General features: G+C 38.8%; 3 protein-coding genes and 1 non-coding gene across 4 annotated transcripts; 2 read left to right on the forward strand and 2 right to left on the reverse strand.

Moving 5' to 3' along the window:
* Nucleotides 1-7123: 7123 nt before the first annotated feature.
* LOC106310255 (ethylene-responsive transcription factor ERF023-like) lies at nt 7124-7952 on the reverse strand. The gene has a single exon (XM_013747492.1). It carries the CDS (start codon nt 7918-7920, stop codon nt 7324-7326), a length of 597 nt encoding a protein of 198 aa, XP_013602946.1. The 5' UTR covers nt 7921-7952; the 3' UTR covers nt 7124-7323.
* A 2568-nt stretch (nt 7953-10520) lies between these two features.
* On the reverse strand, nt 10521-10592 carry TRNAQ-CUG. The gene has a single exon. It is a non-coding gene; the product is annotated as a tRNA-Gln (tRNA).
* A 909-nt stretch (nt 10593-11501) lies between these two features.
* Nucleotides 11502-12788, forward strand: LOC106308005 (cyclic pyranopterin monophosphate synthase accessory protein, mitochondrial). The gene is made up of 3 exons (XM_013745110.1): nt 11502-11657; nt 11879-12535; nt 12738-12788. The coding sequence occupies exons 1-2, from the start codon at nt 11529-11531 to the stop codon at nt 12497-12499; spliced, it is 750 nt and encodes a 249-aa protein (XP_013600564.1). The 5' UTR covers nt 11502-11528; the 3' UTR covers nt 12500-12535; nt 12738-12788.
* A 240-nt stretch (nt 12789-13028) lies between these two features.
* Nucleotides 13029-13950, forward strand: LOC106308006 (pathogenesis-related protein 1A-like). Its single transcript, XM_013745111.1, has one exon. It carries the CDS (start codon nt 13130-13132, stop codon nt 13859-13861), a length of 732 nt encoding a protein of 243 aa, XP_013600565.1. The 5' UTR covers nt 13029-13129; the 3' UTR covers nt 13862-13950.
* The last annotated feature ends 634 nt before the right edge of the window (nt 13951-14584 follow it).

Below are 14584 nucleotides of genomic sequence, written 5' to 3' on the forward strand. Positions count from 1 at the left end.
CCAAGGGTTTAGGGTTTAGGATTAGAGTTTAGGGTTTAGTGTTTTGTTGACAACATTTTTTTTTTAATTCGTTTTTTATATATTATTTTTATTTATTTTTAAATTTTATTTTGAAAAAATAATATAATTTGCCAAGTTATTTGGTTTCCTTAATTAAAAGATATTAGATTTAAAATGACAATTTTCTATTGGTTGGTGAACCTAAATGTTCACCCTAGGGGGTGAACCCAAGAATAAGTCGGTGCAAAATCGTATCACGACGATGCAAGGACAAATACTAATAATTTCAAAGTTCACTAACAAGACAGCTCTTGGTTCCATGCGGGTACACTTTCCGCGTTCTCGTCTTATCGTGTCTCCTACATGAAAATAATACTATTACAGTACTACAACTTAATATGCACATGTCAAAATGTTTAGTACGTGTATTAGGTCAAATAATTACTTCTTTATGTCTTATGATATGTCGAGCTTAGGGTCGGACTGGTTATATAAAGGGTCCGATACGTTTACGGATGATCCTTTCTGGACAAAAACATATGTGTGGTCCATTTCTTAGCATGTATATCTAAATCGATCTTAATTATATTCCAGAGAAAGATTTATTAACAATTAACAATTTTCATGTTTCTTTTCGATCGCGATTTTGATTCATTAAACAGTATTTAGTTTTTGTTCGTGATACAAATGCTTTAGGAAAACTTAAAAAATTTAACTTTCATTTTTTTAATAAGCATTTCCAGACGCCTTATTATAAGTCGTCTAATAAGTCGTCCAGATGGAAGACTTTCCAGACGACTTAATTAAGTCGTCCGATAAGTCGTCCAGCTGGGAAGACTTTCCAGACGCCTTATTATAAGTCGTCTAATAAGTCGTCCAGATGGAAGACTTTCCAGACGACTTAATTAAGTCGTCCGATAAGTCGTCCAGCTGGGAAGACTTTCCAGACGCCTTATTATAAGTCGTCTAATAAGTCGTCCAGATGGAAGACTTTCCAGACGACTTAATTAAGTCGTCCGATAAGTCGTCCAGCTGGGAAGACTTTCCAGACGCCTTATTATAAGTCGTCTAATAAGTCGTCCAGATGGAAGACTTTCCAGACGACTTAATTAAGTCGTCCGATAAGTCGTCCAGCTGGGAAGACTTTCCAGACGCCTTATTATAAGTCGTCTAATAAGTCGTCCAGATGGAAGACTTTCCAGACGACTTAATTAAGTCGTCCGATAAGTCGTCCAGCTGGGAAGACTTTCCAGACGCCTTATTATAAGTCGTCTAATAAGTCGTCCAGATGGAAGACTTTCCAGACGACTTAATTAAGTCGTCCGATAAGTCGTCCAGCTGGGAAGACTTTCCAGACGCCTTATTATAAGTCGTCTAATAAGTCGTCCAGATGGAAGACTTTCCAGACGACTTAATTAAGTCGTCCGATAAGTCGTCCAGCTGGGAAGACTTTCCAGACGCCTTATTATAAGTCGTCTAATAAGTCGTCCAGATGGAAGACTTTCCAGACGACTTAATTAAGTCGTCCGATAAGTCGTCCAGCTGGGAAGACTTTCCAGACGCCTTATTATAAGTCGTCTAATAAGTCGTCCAGATGGAAGACTTTCCAGACGACTTAATTAAGTCGTCCGATAAGTCGTCCAGCTGGGAAGACTTTCCAGACGCCTTATTATAAGTCGTCTAATAAGTCGTCCAGATGGAAGACTTTCCAGACGACTTAATTAAGTCGTCCGATAAGTCGTCCAGCTGGGAAGACTTTCCAGACGCCTTATTATAAGTCGTCTAATAAGTCGTCCAGATGGAAGACTTTCCAGACGACTTAATTAAGTCGTCCGATAAGTCGTCCAGCTGGGAAGACTTTCCAGACGCCTTATTATAAGTCGTCTAATAAGTCGTCCAGATGGAAGACTTTCCAGACGACTTAATTAAGTCGTCCGATAAGTCGTCCAGCTGGGAAGACTTTCCAGACGCCTTATTATAAGTCGTCTAATAAGTCGTCCAGATGGAAGACTTTCCAGACGACTTAATTAAGTCGTCCGATAAGTCGTCCAGCTGGGAAGACTTTCCAGACGCCTTATTATAAGTCGTCTAATAAGTCGTCCAGATGGAAGACTTTCCAGACGACTTAATTAAGTCGTCCGATAAGTCGTCCAGCTGGGAAGACTTTCCAGACGCCTTATTATAAGTCGTCTAATAAGTCGTCCAGATGGAAGACTTTCCAGACGACTTAATTAAGTCGTCCGATAAGTCGTCCAGCTGGGAAGACTTTCCAGACGCCTTATTATAAGTCGTCTAATAAGTCGTCCAGATGGAAGACTTTCCAGACGACTTAATTAAGTCGTCCGATAAGTCGTCCAGCTGGGAAGACTTTCCAGACGCCTTATTATAAGTCGTCTAATAAGTCGTCCAGATGGAAGACTTTCCAGACGACTTAATTAAGTCGTCCGATAAGTCGTCCAGCTGGGAAGACTTTCCAGACGCCTTATTATAAGTCGTCTAATAAGTCGTCCAGATGGAAGACTTTCCAGACGACTTAATTAAGTCGTCCGATAAGTCGTCCAGCTGGGAAGACTTTCCAGACGCCTTATTATAAGTCGTCTAATAAGTCGTCCAGATGGAAGACTTTCCAGACGACTTAATTAAGTCGTCCGATAAGTCGTCCAGCTGGGAAGACTTTCCAGACGCCTTATTATAAGTCGTCTAATAAGTCGTCCAGATGGAAGACTTTCCAGACGACTTAATTAAGTCGTCCGATAAGTCGTCCAGCTGGGAAGACTTTCCAGACGCCTTATTATAAGTCGTCTAATAAGTCGTCCAGATGGAAGACTTTCCAGACGACTTAATTAAGTCGTCCGATAAGTCGTCCAGCTGGGAAGACTTTCCAGACGCCTTATTATAAGTCGTCTAATAAGTCGTCCAGATGGAAGACTTTCCAGACGACTTAATTAAGTCGTCCGATAAGTCGTCCAGCTGGGAAGACTTTCCAGACGCCTTATTATAAGTCGTCTAATAAGTCGTCCAGATGGAAGACTTTCCAGACGACTTAATTAAGTCGTCCGATAAGTCGTCCAGCTGGGAAGACTTTCCAGACGCCTTATTATAAGTCGTCTAATAAGTCGTCCAGATGGAAGACTTTCCAGACGACTTAATTAAGTCGTCCGATAAGTCGTCCAGCTGGGAAGACTTTCCAGACGCCTTATTATAAGTCGTCTAATAAGTCGTCCAGATGGAAGACTTTCCAGACGACTTAATTAAGTCGTCCGATAAGTCGTCCAGCTGGGAAGACTTTCCAGACGCCTTATTATAAGTCGTCTAATAAGTCGTCCAGATGGAAGACTTTCCAGACGACTTAATTAAGTCGTCCGATAAGTCGTCCAGCTGGGAAGACTTTCCAGACGCCTTATTATAAGTCGTCTAATAAGTCGTCCAGATGGAAGACTTTCCAGACGACTTAATTAAGTCGTCCGATAAGTCGTCCAGCTGGGAAGACTTTCCAGACGCCTTATTATAAGTCGTCTAATAAGTCGTCCAGATGGAAGACTTTCCAGACGACTTAATTAAGTCGTCCGATAAGTCGTCCAGCTGGGAAGACTTTCCAGACGCCTTATTATAAGTCGTCTAATAAGTCGTCCAGATGGAAGACTTTCCAGACGACTTAATTAAGTCGTCCGATAAGTCGTCCAGCTGGGAAGACTTTCCAGACGCCTTATTATAAGTCGTCTAATAAGTCGTCCAGATGGAAGACTTTCCAGACGACTTAATTAAGTCGTCCGATAAGTCGTCCAGCTGGGAAGACTTTCCAGACGCCTTATTATAAGTCGTCTAATAAGTCGTCCAGATGGAAGACTTTCCAGACGACTTAATTAAGTCGTCCGATAAGTCGTCCAGCTGGGAAGACTTTCCAGACGCCTTATTATAAGTCGTCTAATAAGTCGTCCAGATGGAAGACTTTCCAGACGACTTAATTAAGTCGTCCGATAAGTCGTCCAGCTGGGAAGACTTTCCAGACGCCTTATTATAAGTCGTCTAATAAGTCGTCCAGATGGAAGACTTTCCAGACGACTTATAATAAGTCGTCTGCGCAGTCTTTTGGATTGAAGTAAATACCTGACTCAAGATAGCAGCTTTCATTGATCTGCGGCCTCTGCTGCCCTCGTAAGCCAGTATCGGTGGAGACGGACTGTCTGCTCTGGGACCACCAATACTAGCACCCAATTCCGGCATAGCTGTGTACGTCTAGACCTGAAGAACTTGTATAAACCCATCCACGGTGTAACAGCCAGCAATTTCTTTGTTCCACAAAGAGTCCATCAGCACCTTAAACGCGACTCTCCCCCATGGATAATTCTCAAACCGTTCTAAATCCATCACTAGCCTTGCCAGAGTAGATCGTGTAGCGGTTGAAAACTTTCTCCCTTCAATGAATCCAGTGAAGATGGAGAGGTACGCGAGCCGCTTGCGATCTTCCCTGGACCAATCCCCGCATCTCTTCAGTGCTGCTATTATCTGATCAGTAGTTGGCCCAGCTTCCAGATGAACTCCCAGCATCCCCCAGAAAGAAACCATCTCTGGGGTAACGTCACATTTTGGTGTCTCAAGGTCCTCGATGTACTCGCAGTTTAGACCAGTGAGGTTTTCAAACTCTAACAGTGAAAACCTCAAAGGTTCTGGACCAACGAGAGACCACATCTCATACTTCTTCTTAATGTCCAGCTTGAAACTGAGCATGTAGTGAACCAGCCTTGAAGCCCAACCAAATCCCTGCTCCTTGAACTTGATGAAAACTCCCAAACTCGACTCCTTGAGCTCTTCAAATTCGTCATCAGTAAGAGCTTTCCTAAGAGCAGTATGCAACTTGCTGTTATCCGTATGATACGAAATGCTATTGTGGGCTTCTGGTTCTTCCCCTGATGTGTATAACCTACGGGGGAGTTCTGGAATATCCATCCTTTTTGTCTGCAAAATAATCAAAGACAACAATATAAGTCCAGACGACTTAGTAGACGACTTAAATTACTTACAAGTCTTCCAGTCGCAGAAGGAGTTGGAGTACTCGTCATTGCGGTTATAGATCTGAAAAAATAAACGTGAAACGGTGAGAATGAGTAAATTGATAGAGACAACGTTTTATGTTCATCTTTTCCTCGAGATTGATGACTTAGCGGCGTTAGGGTTTACAGAGAAACGGCGCTAAGGTTTACAGAGAAGAAGCGGCGGCGCTAGGGTTTAGAAGAAGCGGCGGCGCTAGTGTTTAGAACGTTGGTGACCACGGTGGCGAGGGCGACGGTTTGTTCGGAAATAGTGGAATCGGCGGCGCTAGGGTTTAGAGGAATCGGCGCGGCTAGGGTTAGAAGAAGCTGCGGCGACAACGGTGAGAATGAAGTGAGATAGATAGCCGATGTTGAGAACGATGGTTTGTTCGGAAATCGTGGGAATTCGAAATCGCCTTTGAGAGGGAGAACTGTTAGGGTTTCTGAATTTCGCGAAAAATGAAACAAAAAAAATAAAAATCACCTTATATATTGGGTAAATAATCCGGTTAGCTTTAAAATTACATTGGTAAACTTTAAGGTTTGGTCCGGTTTAGACGACTTATTCTGGCTGATAATGTACAACAGACGACTTAATATTTAGTCGTCTGTTTTCAGACGACAAAATATTAAGTCGTCCTAGACCCTAAAATGAACCCCTAAACTAAAATGACTAGATTAACTAACTAACCACGTTATAAAATCAAATTATACTTAAATAGTGTTTACTATACACAGAAATGAACACGCATAAGTAATTTTAAAAATTTTCAAAAACGGTTTTAATGCTTTCCAAAATCTAACCCTAAGAACACATACAATACTACAACATATGTTGATGAAACATAAACTAAAGAATATCATGACTCACTACTTTCACTCATCTATGCTGAAAACAATTGAAATTTGTTATATCTTAATTTATACCTCCTAAGACATATGTTAATTACATAATTCCCATTTTTCACTTATCAAAATATTTTTTACAAAATTTTTAAATTATGTTTAAGACTAACTGTCCAGACGACTTTCAGTTAAGTCGTCTGGACGACTTATTTTCAAGTCGTCTAAACAGACGACTTGCGAGGGGTAGAAACGTAAAAAAAATTCCGTTTTTTTGTTTGGTCACAAGGGGATAGTTGTAATTTCAATAGCCTTTTAGGTTACTTTTGCCTTTGACCCAAGTTGGGGTATTGTTTTGGGTTTGACTCCAAGTTTTGAGTCACACTTGGCAATTTTCCGCATTTTGATCAAAGAATTTTCTAAGCATAGCTTATTTATTTGCGTCCATGAAAACTGAGTGCATGGTTATTATTAGGAAGTAGCAACAACCCTAAATTTCAGTACATCAGTTAAAGTTAGTATCATTATTACTTATGCAAGCAAATTTATGTAATTAAAACTGTATAAGAACACACATATACATATTTTTTTCAAGATCGTACAAACTTGAGAGCACCTCCAATGGGGGTTCTACCCATTGAAGTTCTAAAGATTCATATGTGTATAATTATATGTTGTATATATGTATGTATGTGTGGGGTCTATTATTTTGTGGAGAACTCCACCCTTAAGGTTCTTAAACCTTTGTTTTAAGAACCTTATGATTAACCCGGAGTTCTTAGGATGAAGTTCTTAGCGGAAGTTAATAAACTGTTTCTTAACTTTTAAATAAAAAAGCTAAAAACCGGTTCTTAAATAAGAACTTTAAGAACCGGTTCTTAGTTTTTTAGTTAAAAGTTAAGAAACAGTTTCTTAATTTCCGGTAAGAACTCCACTCTAAGAACTCCGAGTTAATCATGGTCTTAAGGGTGGAGTTCTCCACAAAATAATAGACCCCACACATTTTTTTTTTTTTTTTTTGATAACTCTAGTATCTGGACAGCCACATTCCCAACTATCCCCCGAAAGGGGTCCAGCGCCCTAACGGAAGGGATGTTAAATCCGTTGTGGCCAAGGCTCGAACCCGAGTGGCGGGCAGTACAGCTGTACCTCCTTTACCACCAAGCTACGAGCGCTTGGTTACCTCACACGTACATACACATATACAAACATATATAGTTATACACATATGAATTTTTAGAACTCCAATGGATAGAAACTCATCGGAGGTGCTCTCATAGTATCTATATAATATTAATCACGTCACCGTCACGTAAAACAATAAACTAGAGACAAATAATAAAATGCATAAAAATATACTTGCATGCATCTAATCGATCAAGCCAAGACAGTAACGATACAGCGCACACGTATAGTGAATACGCAGAACACAGTCGACAACTACATGCACTCACAGACACGCCATGAACTGATACTGATACGAGTCTTCGTCCACCAACCACGTGGCATCATCTCCGGCAACGAAAGGCTCCGGCGACCACCCACATCTGGTCATCATAAGCTCTGGCAGCTCTATGCCTTCCCAGAAATCATCTCCATCTCCGATATTTGCCACGTCATCTCCCGTTTTAATGATCTTGACGGCGTTGGCCGCTTTGGCCGCCGCGACTTGGATATCTCTGGCCGTACACGTCGACGGGCGAGGTAAATCGTCGATTTCGTCGGGGAAGTTTAGCTGAGCTTTTCTTCCTTTCAGACAAAGCGCCGCCACGTCGTAAGCTTTAGCTGCCATCTCCGGTATCGGAAAAGATCCGAGCCAAATCCGAGATTTCTTTCGGGGCTCTCTGATCTCGGAAACCCATTTTCCCCATCGACGTTTGCGAACTCCGTGGTACACTGGATGCCTCGTCGCCGAGAAAGTTTCTCTACCGCCTCCACCGCAAGATTTAACTGCAGTATCTGCGGCTGGTTGTTCGTTGTTGGTAAGTGGTGGTGGTGATAGTTTCATTCTTTCTTGTGATGTGGTTTCACTCACTGTACTCAGCATTTATAGCAGTGTTCTAAAATGATAGGGGTATAGACGGACGCATAAACAGGTATATAATACTTTTACATGAAATATAAGTATAAGATAAATATATATGTACATTATTTAAAAAAAAAACTGAAAATAAATATATTTTAAATCCAATTTTATGTATATAAATATATATTTTAACATATATAAATAGTTTTAAATTATAAAAATTAAAGTCATTTTAATAATATAAAGATGATAAATTTAAAATGATTTTGCAACAATTATACTAATATCTACAATCATATAAATACATAAAACAAGTAAAAGTAATATAAATAATAACATTAATAAAATATAATAATAATATTAATAGTTTATTTTTTTTAATATTAATGCTTAAAATCCGCCTAGACGTCCGTGTAGATCGCATAATGTCCGTCTAAACGTTATTATTTACCCGAATTATGTAAATCCACACAAAACACTGTATAATATTAAAACAGTACGGTTGGTTACCGTATAGCGCCTACACGCCGCATAAGCGATGGTCTAGACCGTATTTTAAAACATTGATTTATAGTCTCATCCAGTGACCAAAAGCGTTACGTTCCCATACGAATTTACGTAAGTGACCTCCGACATGATAAAATTTAAATCATCGAACTTATTTTTTAAAATAAAAATTCACAGAACTATCTACCGCCGATTACTTTAGTTGATGAAAAATGAGTGTTGTAGAACAAGTTAAAATTGTGAAGTCAGCCAGCATGGTATATTGTGTTCGCATATATACATATATGGATTGTTACAGTAATTAACGGAATCGAATCAAACCAGTAATACATTTTAGAAGCGAAAATGATTCTAATATCGCATAAGAACAAAATTTATGAACATGATTTATTGATGTCCCCAGTAATAAAGTCTATATGTCAAATTGAACCAAAAAAGTGTATATGTCAGCTCTCTGTCTCCTATCGTACGGGAGTGGTGGGGAAAGGTTTTCAATAGCTTAAGGTACTGGTGATGTCCTATCCTACATGTCTGCAGTTAAGTAAGATTGGAATAAATAATACATAGCACTATCTCTTCAGATTTCGTAATCAGCATGCATATATTATAGTTTGGACAACGTAAAAGCTAAAATAATGATATTATGAAAAAAAACTAGCTAGCAACTTCTAACATATTAGAAGAAGAAAAAGAAACAAAAAATTATTATTATTGTTTTCTTTGACAAAATAAAAACATCTTATGTTTTTTCGTCCTGGTAAATTATGAACTAATTAAGTCCAGAACTTGTTTTTTAACTCAACCAAAAAAATAAAAAGAAAAAGAAAACCAAAACATGCTACTATATACTACTAGCATACAAATCACCCTTTTGACATATATACACACATAACATTTAACATTAAAGTTTCGATGTGAACATGTATATACTAAAATAATTTACTCCAACAAATTCAGGAAATCTTCATGCTATATTGTTTCTTATTTTAATTGAGATCGCTTTATTAGGTGTAATTGCTTAGTGCATGCATGCCATTTTCGTGAAAATATATCTACAAAGAAAAACCACGTCTTCGTACGGTGATTTATATACTGATCATCAAAAGGGCATTTGATAAATATTACCTGAAGTATATGGCTTCCACTTTTTAACCAATCACGTCTATATAAAAATAATTTCCACACATATAAACAAGGACATTAAAAGTTACTCCGAGTAATATTCTGGGAAGAAAATATTATTTAAAGATATCTACTCTCTTTTGGGAGGAAATAGGGAACAAGTGGAGTTATAAAACACTCCTTCTTACATCAGATCATTTACGGCTTTGGCTTTACTACCAGCTAGAGATATATGATCAGTTTGCTTCCGGTGCTTTCTTGAAACAGTTTAAACATTGTTTAATTTTTCTACAGGAAGTAACTGTGTGTGCATGTGTTTGTGACGTCTATTTCTCGATGAGCTTTGAGTTATTGTTTGCTTACTTACATAAGATGAGCATTAAGTTTTGGTCGGTGCCTTTACCTTTTCGTGAGTTTTTGTTAGATATAAAGTAGTTCTTTTTATGATTATGTTTTGGTTGGTACCAAAAAGGTGACGATGATGGATTTTGTAGAAATAAAACACGGGGTTAAAATGAATATATCCAGGTTTAATTATTAACCGTGGTCCGTGGAGAAGCCGATATGGGATAATAAAAATGAGTGGCATCCATACAAAATATACTTTTAGTATTCAATTAAAAAGAAAAGAAAAACTTTTTGTTATCAATGAAGAACAAAGTTTACAGAAATAGAATTATGCTTACCCGTACATCAGCCCATTCAGACTTTAAGTGGACTATATGTACCATTAGGGAGAAATGTTCACTTGTTATGCTTATCCCCTCATTTATCCTTTGATGATATAAATGTTAATGGTGAAACATATACAATGTTTCGATTATTGTGGTACAATCCTGAAAGAAAGAGAGGGGGTGCCTTCCGGAACGCGGACACAGGTGGTGCATAAAATAAATAGCCTTTGGGAGAGACAGAAGAAGGTAGAAATAAGTGGCTATGAAACCATATGTCCTAACCGCTTGACGATGGAACTAGAGTTAGTTAAAAGAAAAAGGTTCCACCGAGACTTGAACTCGGGTTACTGGATTCAGAGTCCAATGTCCTAACCGCTAGACCATGGAACAACTCCATAGTTGGCCTTCAGTTGTTCTTACTAAACAAATGTCATTTTTACATATTTCCTTTCAGTTTCGATAACCCCAAGGACAAAAATTGCAACCTTTCTAATAGTTTTCTGACATTATATTGATTTTCTGTCTGCGCTCAGTTTTACATGTATTTTTATCAAGATGCGATGTCTCTTCCGTGAGCTAATTCTGTCCTAATAATCCGATTCAAAGAACATGAACATAGCATGTAGTTTGTCAAAGTGCACCAAAGAAAGAGGTATAAAGTTTTTATCTAAATATTCGGGAAGTTGGGTGAATGGTAATTCTAACAAAAACTTAGCTAAGAGTCTTTCATTATTTGTTATATATTAAGACAACAAAGACTGTAAACGAATGAAATGTTTCTATCGAATCGAACACAAAATATAAGATTCGATGATTTTATTGTTGGCTTTTTCTCTCTTTGCTATTCTCTCTCTTAATGTTCTTCTATGGAGATGGCTAAAAGTTTCAGCATGTAAAACCCAAAAGTTTCCTCCAGGCCCACTAAGGTGGCCTATTTTAGGCAACCTTCTCCAATTGGGTCCTTTACCTCACCGGGATATGGCTACGCTCTGTGACAAGTACGGCTCATTAGTTCGATGCCATCAGAACGAATGATTCGGATACCATCCGAGAGATTCTCTTCAGGCAAGATGATGTTTTCTCATCGAGGCCTAAAACACTCGCCGCAGTCCACCTGGCTTACGGATGCGGGGATGTAGCCTTAGCGCCAATGGGCCCCCATTGGAAAAGAATGAGGAGGATATGCATGGAAATTTTTTTAAATTGTACCAGGCTCAAAATTCGGATATTTCGGTTTAAATGTACGGTTCGCTACTCTTTTCTTTCCGGTTTAGTAGAACCCTATCTCTTTCTCTCATCCTGTTCTGTCTCTTGTCGTGAAATAAAATGTTTTCGACGCTCCGTCGCGCCATGTTTCTCCGTCGATTTCCGACGGTGATTTCTCCGGCGAAAAGGGCTATCAGCAGTAAAGTTTCCGATGAAATAGATCTCCGAATATTGAATGAGCTGAATCAGGTTTTCTTACTCTCTAATTAGCTACACTAATCTTGTTACTGCTTTGGAGTTCGTTTCTCCGATGATAGACTAGTGAGGGAATCAAAAGATAATTTAATGAATATTTCAAAATCACTGATCTTGGGTTCACGATTATGCGAAACTAAGGCTTTAAAGTTCGTTGCTTTCTCCATAGATTCCTACATCTTCGTTGGATTTTAGCTGATCGTTTGGTGTTTCAGGAAATGCAATCAATCTTTGGAGCTGAACCTCCTGCGACTATGGATTACCCTGAGTTGAATTCCAGTATTGAATCTCTGGAATTTACAAAACCGGAGAGCTCTAGGCTATATAAACAATCTGCAAAAGTGGTTACTGAAGATATCTCTAAGCTAACCCATGTCGGCGTCTCGGGGGAAGCTCAGATGGTGGATGTTTCTTCAAAGGACAACACTAACAGAACCGCATTGGCTTGCTGTAAAGTCATTCTAGGCAAAAGAGTTTTCGATTTGGTCTTAGCCACTCAAATGGGGAAAGGAGACGTTCTCGGAGTGGCCAAGATCGCTGGCATCAACGGAGCTAAACAAACCAGCAGTTTGATCCCACTGTGTCATAACATTGCTCTTACGCATGTTCGCGTTGACTTGAGATTAAACCCTGAGGATTTTAGTGTTGACATTGAAGGAGAAGCTTCTTGCACTGGCAAAACCGGAGTTGAGATGGAAGCTATGACTGCTGTGTCGGTTGCTGGTTTAACTGTTTACGACATGTGCAAGGCTGCTTCCAAAGATATCAGCATTACAGATGTGAGGCTTGAGCGTAAAACTGGTGGAAAGAGTGGGTATTGGTCTAGAGGCGAGTGAACACAGCCCAACACTTGTCTCCGTATAGCTATGGAGGTTAGCTTTCTTTTTTCTCGGCAACATTAAATCTCTCATGAAACTTGTTATAGTTAGATCATTACAAGACATTTAGGAGGATAAGATAACATAATGTGTATATAGGAATCATTAAGCAAGTAGACCGTCCGGGAATCACTATGTTCTTTTCTCCATTTTCATGATCTCTAGTTGTGATTTTTTTCTTATTCGTCAATCACAGATTACGCGTAGACAAAGCTATGGCTTGCCTGGACCAGGATAACCGGTCTCATAAAAAAATTTGGTTGATGAACCAACCGGTCAAGTACGTCTAACTCTTTATAAAGTACTATATTTTTACCACTTGGACCTTAAATATTTTGCCTAAATGTAGTTTTAACTACCATTTTTATTCCTAATGGCATTCCGATATTCAATATTCACCGTGCGTTGACTTTGATTGACTTGCAAAGTTGAAAAGGATAATTTTATATTTAACGTTCATAAATAGAAACAGTTACCTATGAATCCGTTCTGTCTCACAAATTTTACCGTAAGAGTTAATTATACTTTTACCTAGATTTAAGTAACTAACTCTCCGGTCAAAAAACTTGCATTTTTCTTTATTGAAAAATGGAGCTTCGTAAACGGGGATTACGAGCTCCGTTTATCGTATTCGTCGCCATTGTGTTATTCCTCTTTCAGTTTTGGGCCGTGACGGGCCAAATTAATCACAGCGAGCCTTCTACGCAGACCTCCGTTAACTCTTCGTCGGGGACAAGTACTCGCTTTCTCTCCTCATCATCACCACTATCGTTAACCGGGAAACGATCCTCATTCAGGTTCAGGTGGAGGAGAAGACGACATCATCGTAACAAAGTAAACAGAGCGAGCATTCAGTTTCTATACGCACACAACCTCATACGAGCCCGCGTGGGAGAACCACCGTTACAATGGGACGGAAGACTAGCGGCGTACGCGCGTAGGTGGGCGAGACAGCGTGTTGGGGACTGTAGGCTTGTTCACTCCAACGGTCCGTATGGCGAAAACATATTTTGGGCGGGACAGAATAACTGGAGGACCATAAATATCGTTAAAGTGTGGGCCGACGAGAACAAGTTTTACGACGTGAAGGCTAACACGTGCGAGCCGGGGCAAATGTGTGGACATTACACGCAAATCGTGTGGAGAGATAGCACGAAGGTTGGGTGTGCACGTGTGGATTGCTCAAATGGTGGCCTTTATGCGATTTGCGTTTATAATCCACCGGGAAATTACGAAGGTGAGAACCCGTTTGGAAATTATGAAGACCAGATTGGTCTTGTCCGGCAGGATCCACCGGCGGTGGTCGTTACTCCATTTTAACTTGATGTCTTGAAAGCAGAGGACATGGTATGGTGGCGGCAGAATCTATTTTTAGTTGTTAATTTTTCTTTTGCTCTGATTCTTTTTATTTTTTTCGAATGAACTAACTTTGGGTTTATTCAGAAGAATTATCATCTAAAAACTGATTCAATAAACAAAATAATTTACATATTTCACAATGAGCCATTAGTAAACAAGTGGAAAGTGAAACCAAATGGGAAGAGAACAATTTTAATAAAAATATGTTCTAATTTCCTACTTTTTATGAATTGAACTCCTGAAGAGAATGGCCGAAGAACGGAGTAAAGCTCAATGATTGTAAAAGCTATGTATTCTCTTGCTTCGAATAAAATTAAATTCTTAAAAATAATTAAAATAAAATGTAATAAGTTACATTTTAATTATTTTTAAGATTTTATATGCACAAAAGAAAATTAAGTTTTGCGGCCGACACAATTCACTAAAACCAAATAGGCAACATCGATTGTATAATGACGAAAAAAAATTAGGTTTTCTGCTCTCGATTTTTTTACAATTGACTCTCCATAAGTGACTTCATTTTCTACCTCTATAAAATTGTGTTTTTATACTCATCTTTGTCATAGTGATATGAGTTAATTTTTTTTTTTTTTTTAACTTCTTCTATGAATTCGGTGAATTAAATAAGTGTCAATTTTTTTTAAAAAATGGATATCTGTAAAAATTAGTTTCACTCCAGATACA

Source organism: Brassica oleracea, chromosome C8 (genome assembly GCF_000695525.1).
Source record: "Brassica oleracea var. oleracea cultivar TO1000 chromosome C8, BOL, whole genome shotgun sequence".
In the NCBI taxonomy this organism is placed as follows: domain Eukaryota; kingdom Viridiplantae; phylum Streptophyta; class Magnoliopsida; order Brassicales; family Brassicaceae; genus Brassica; species Brassica oleracea.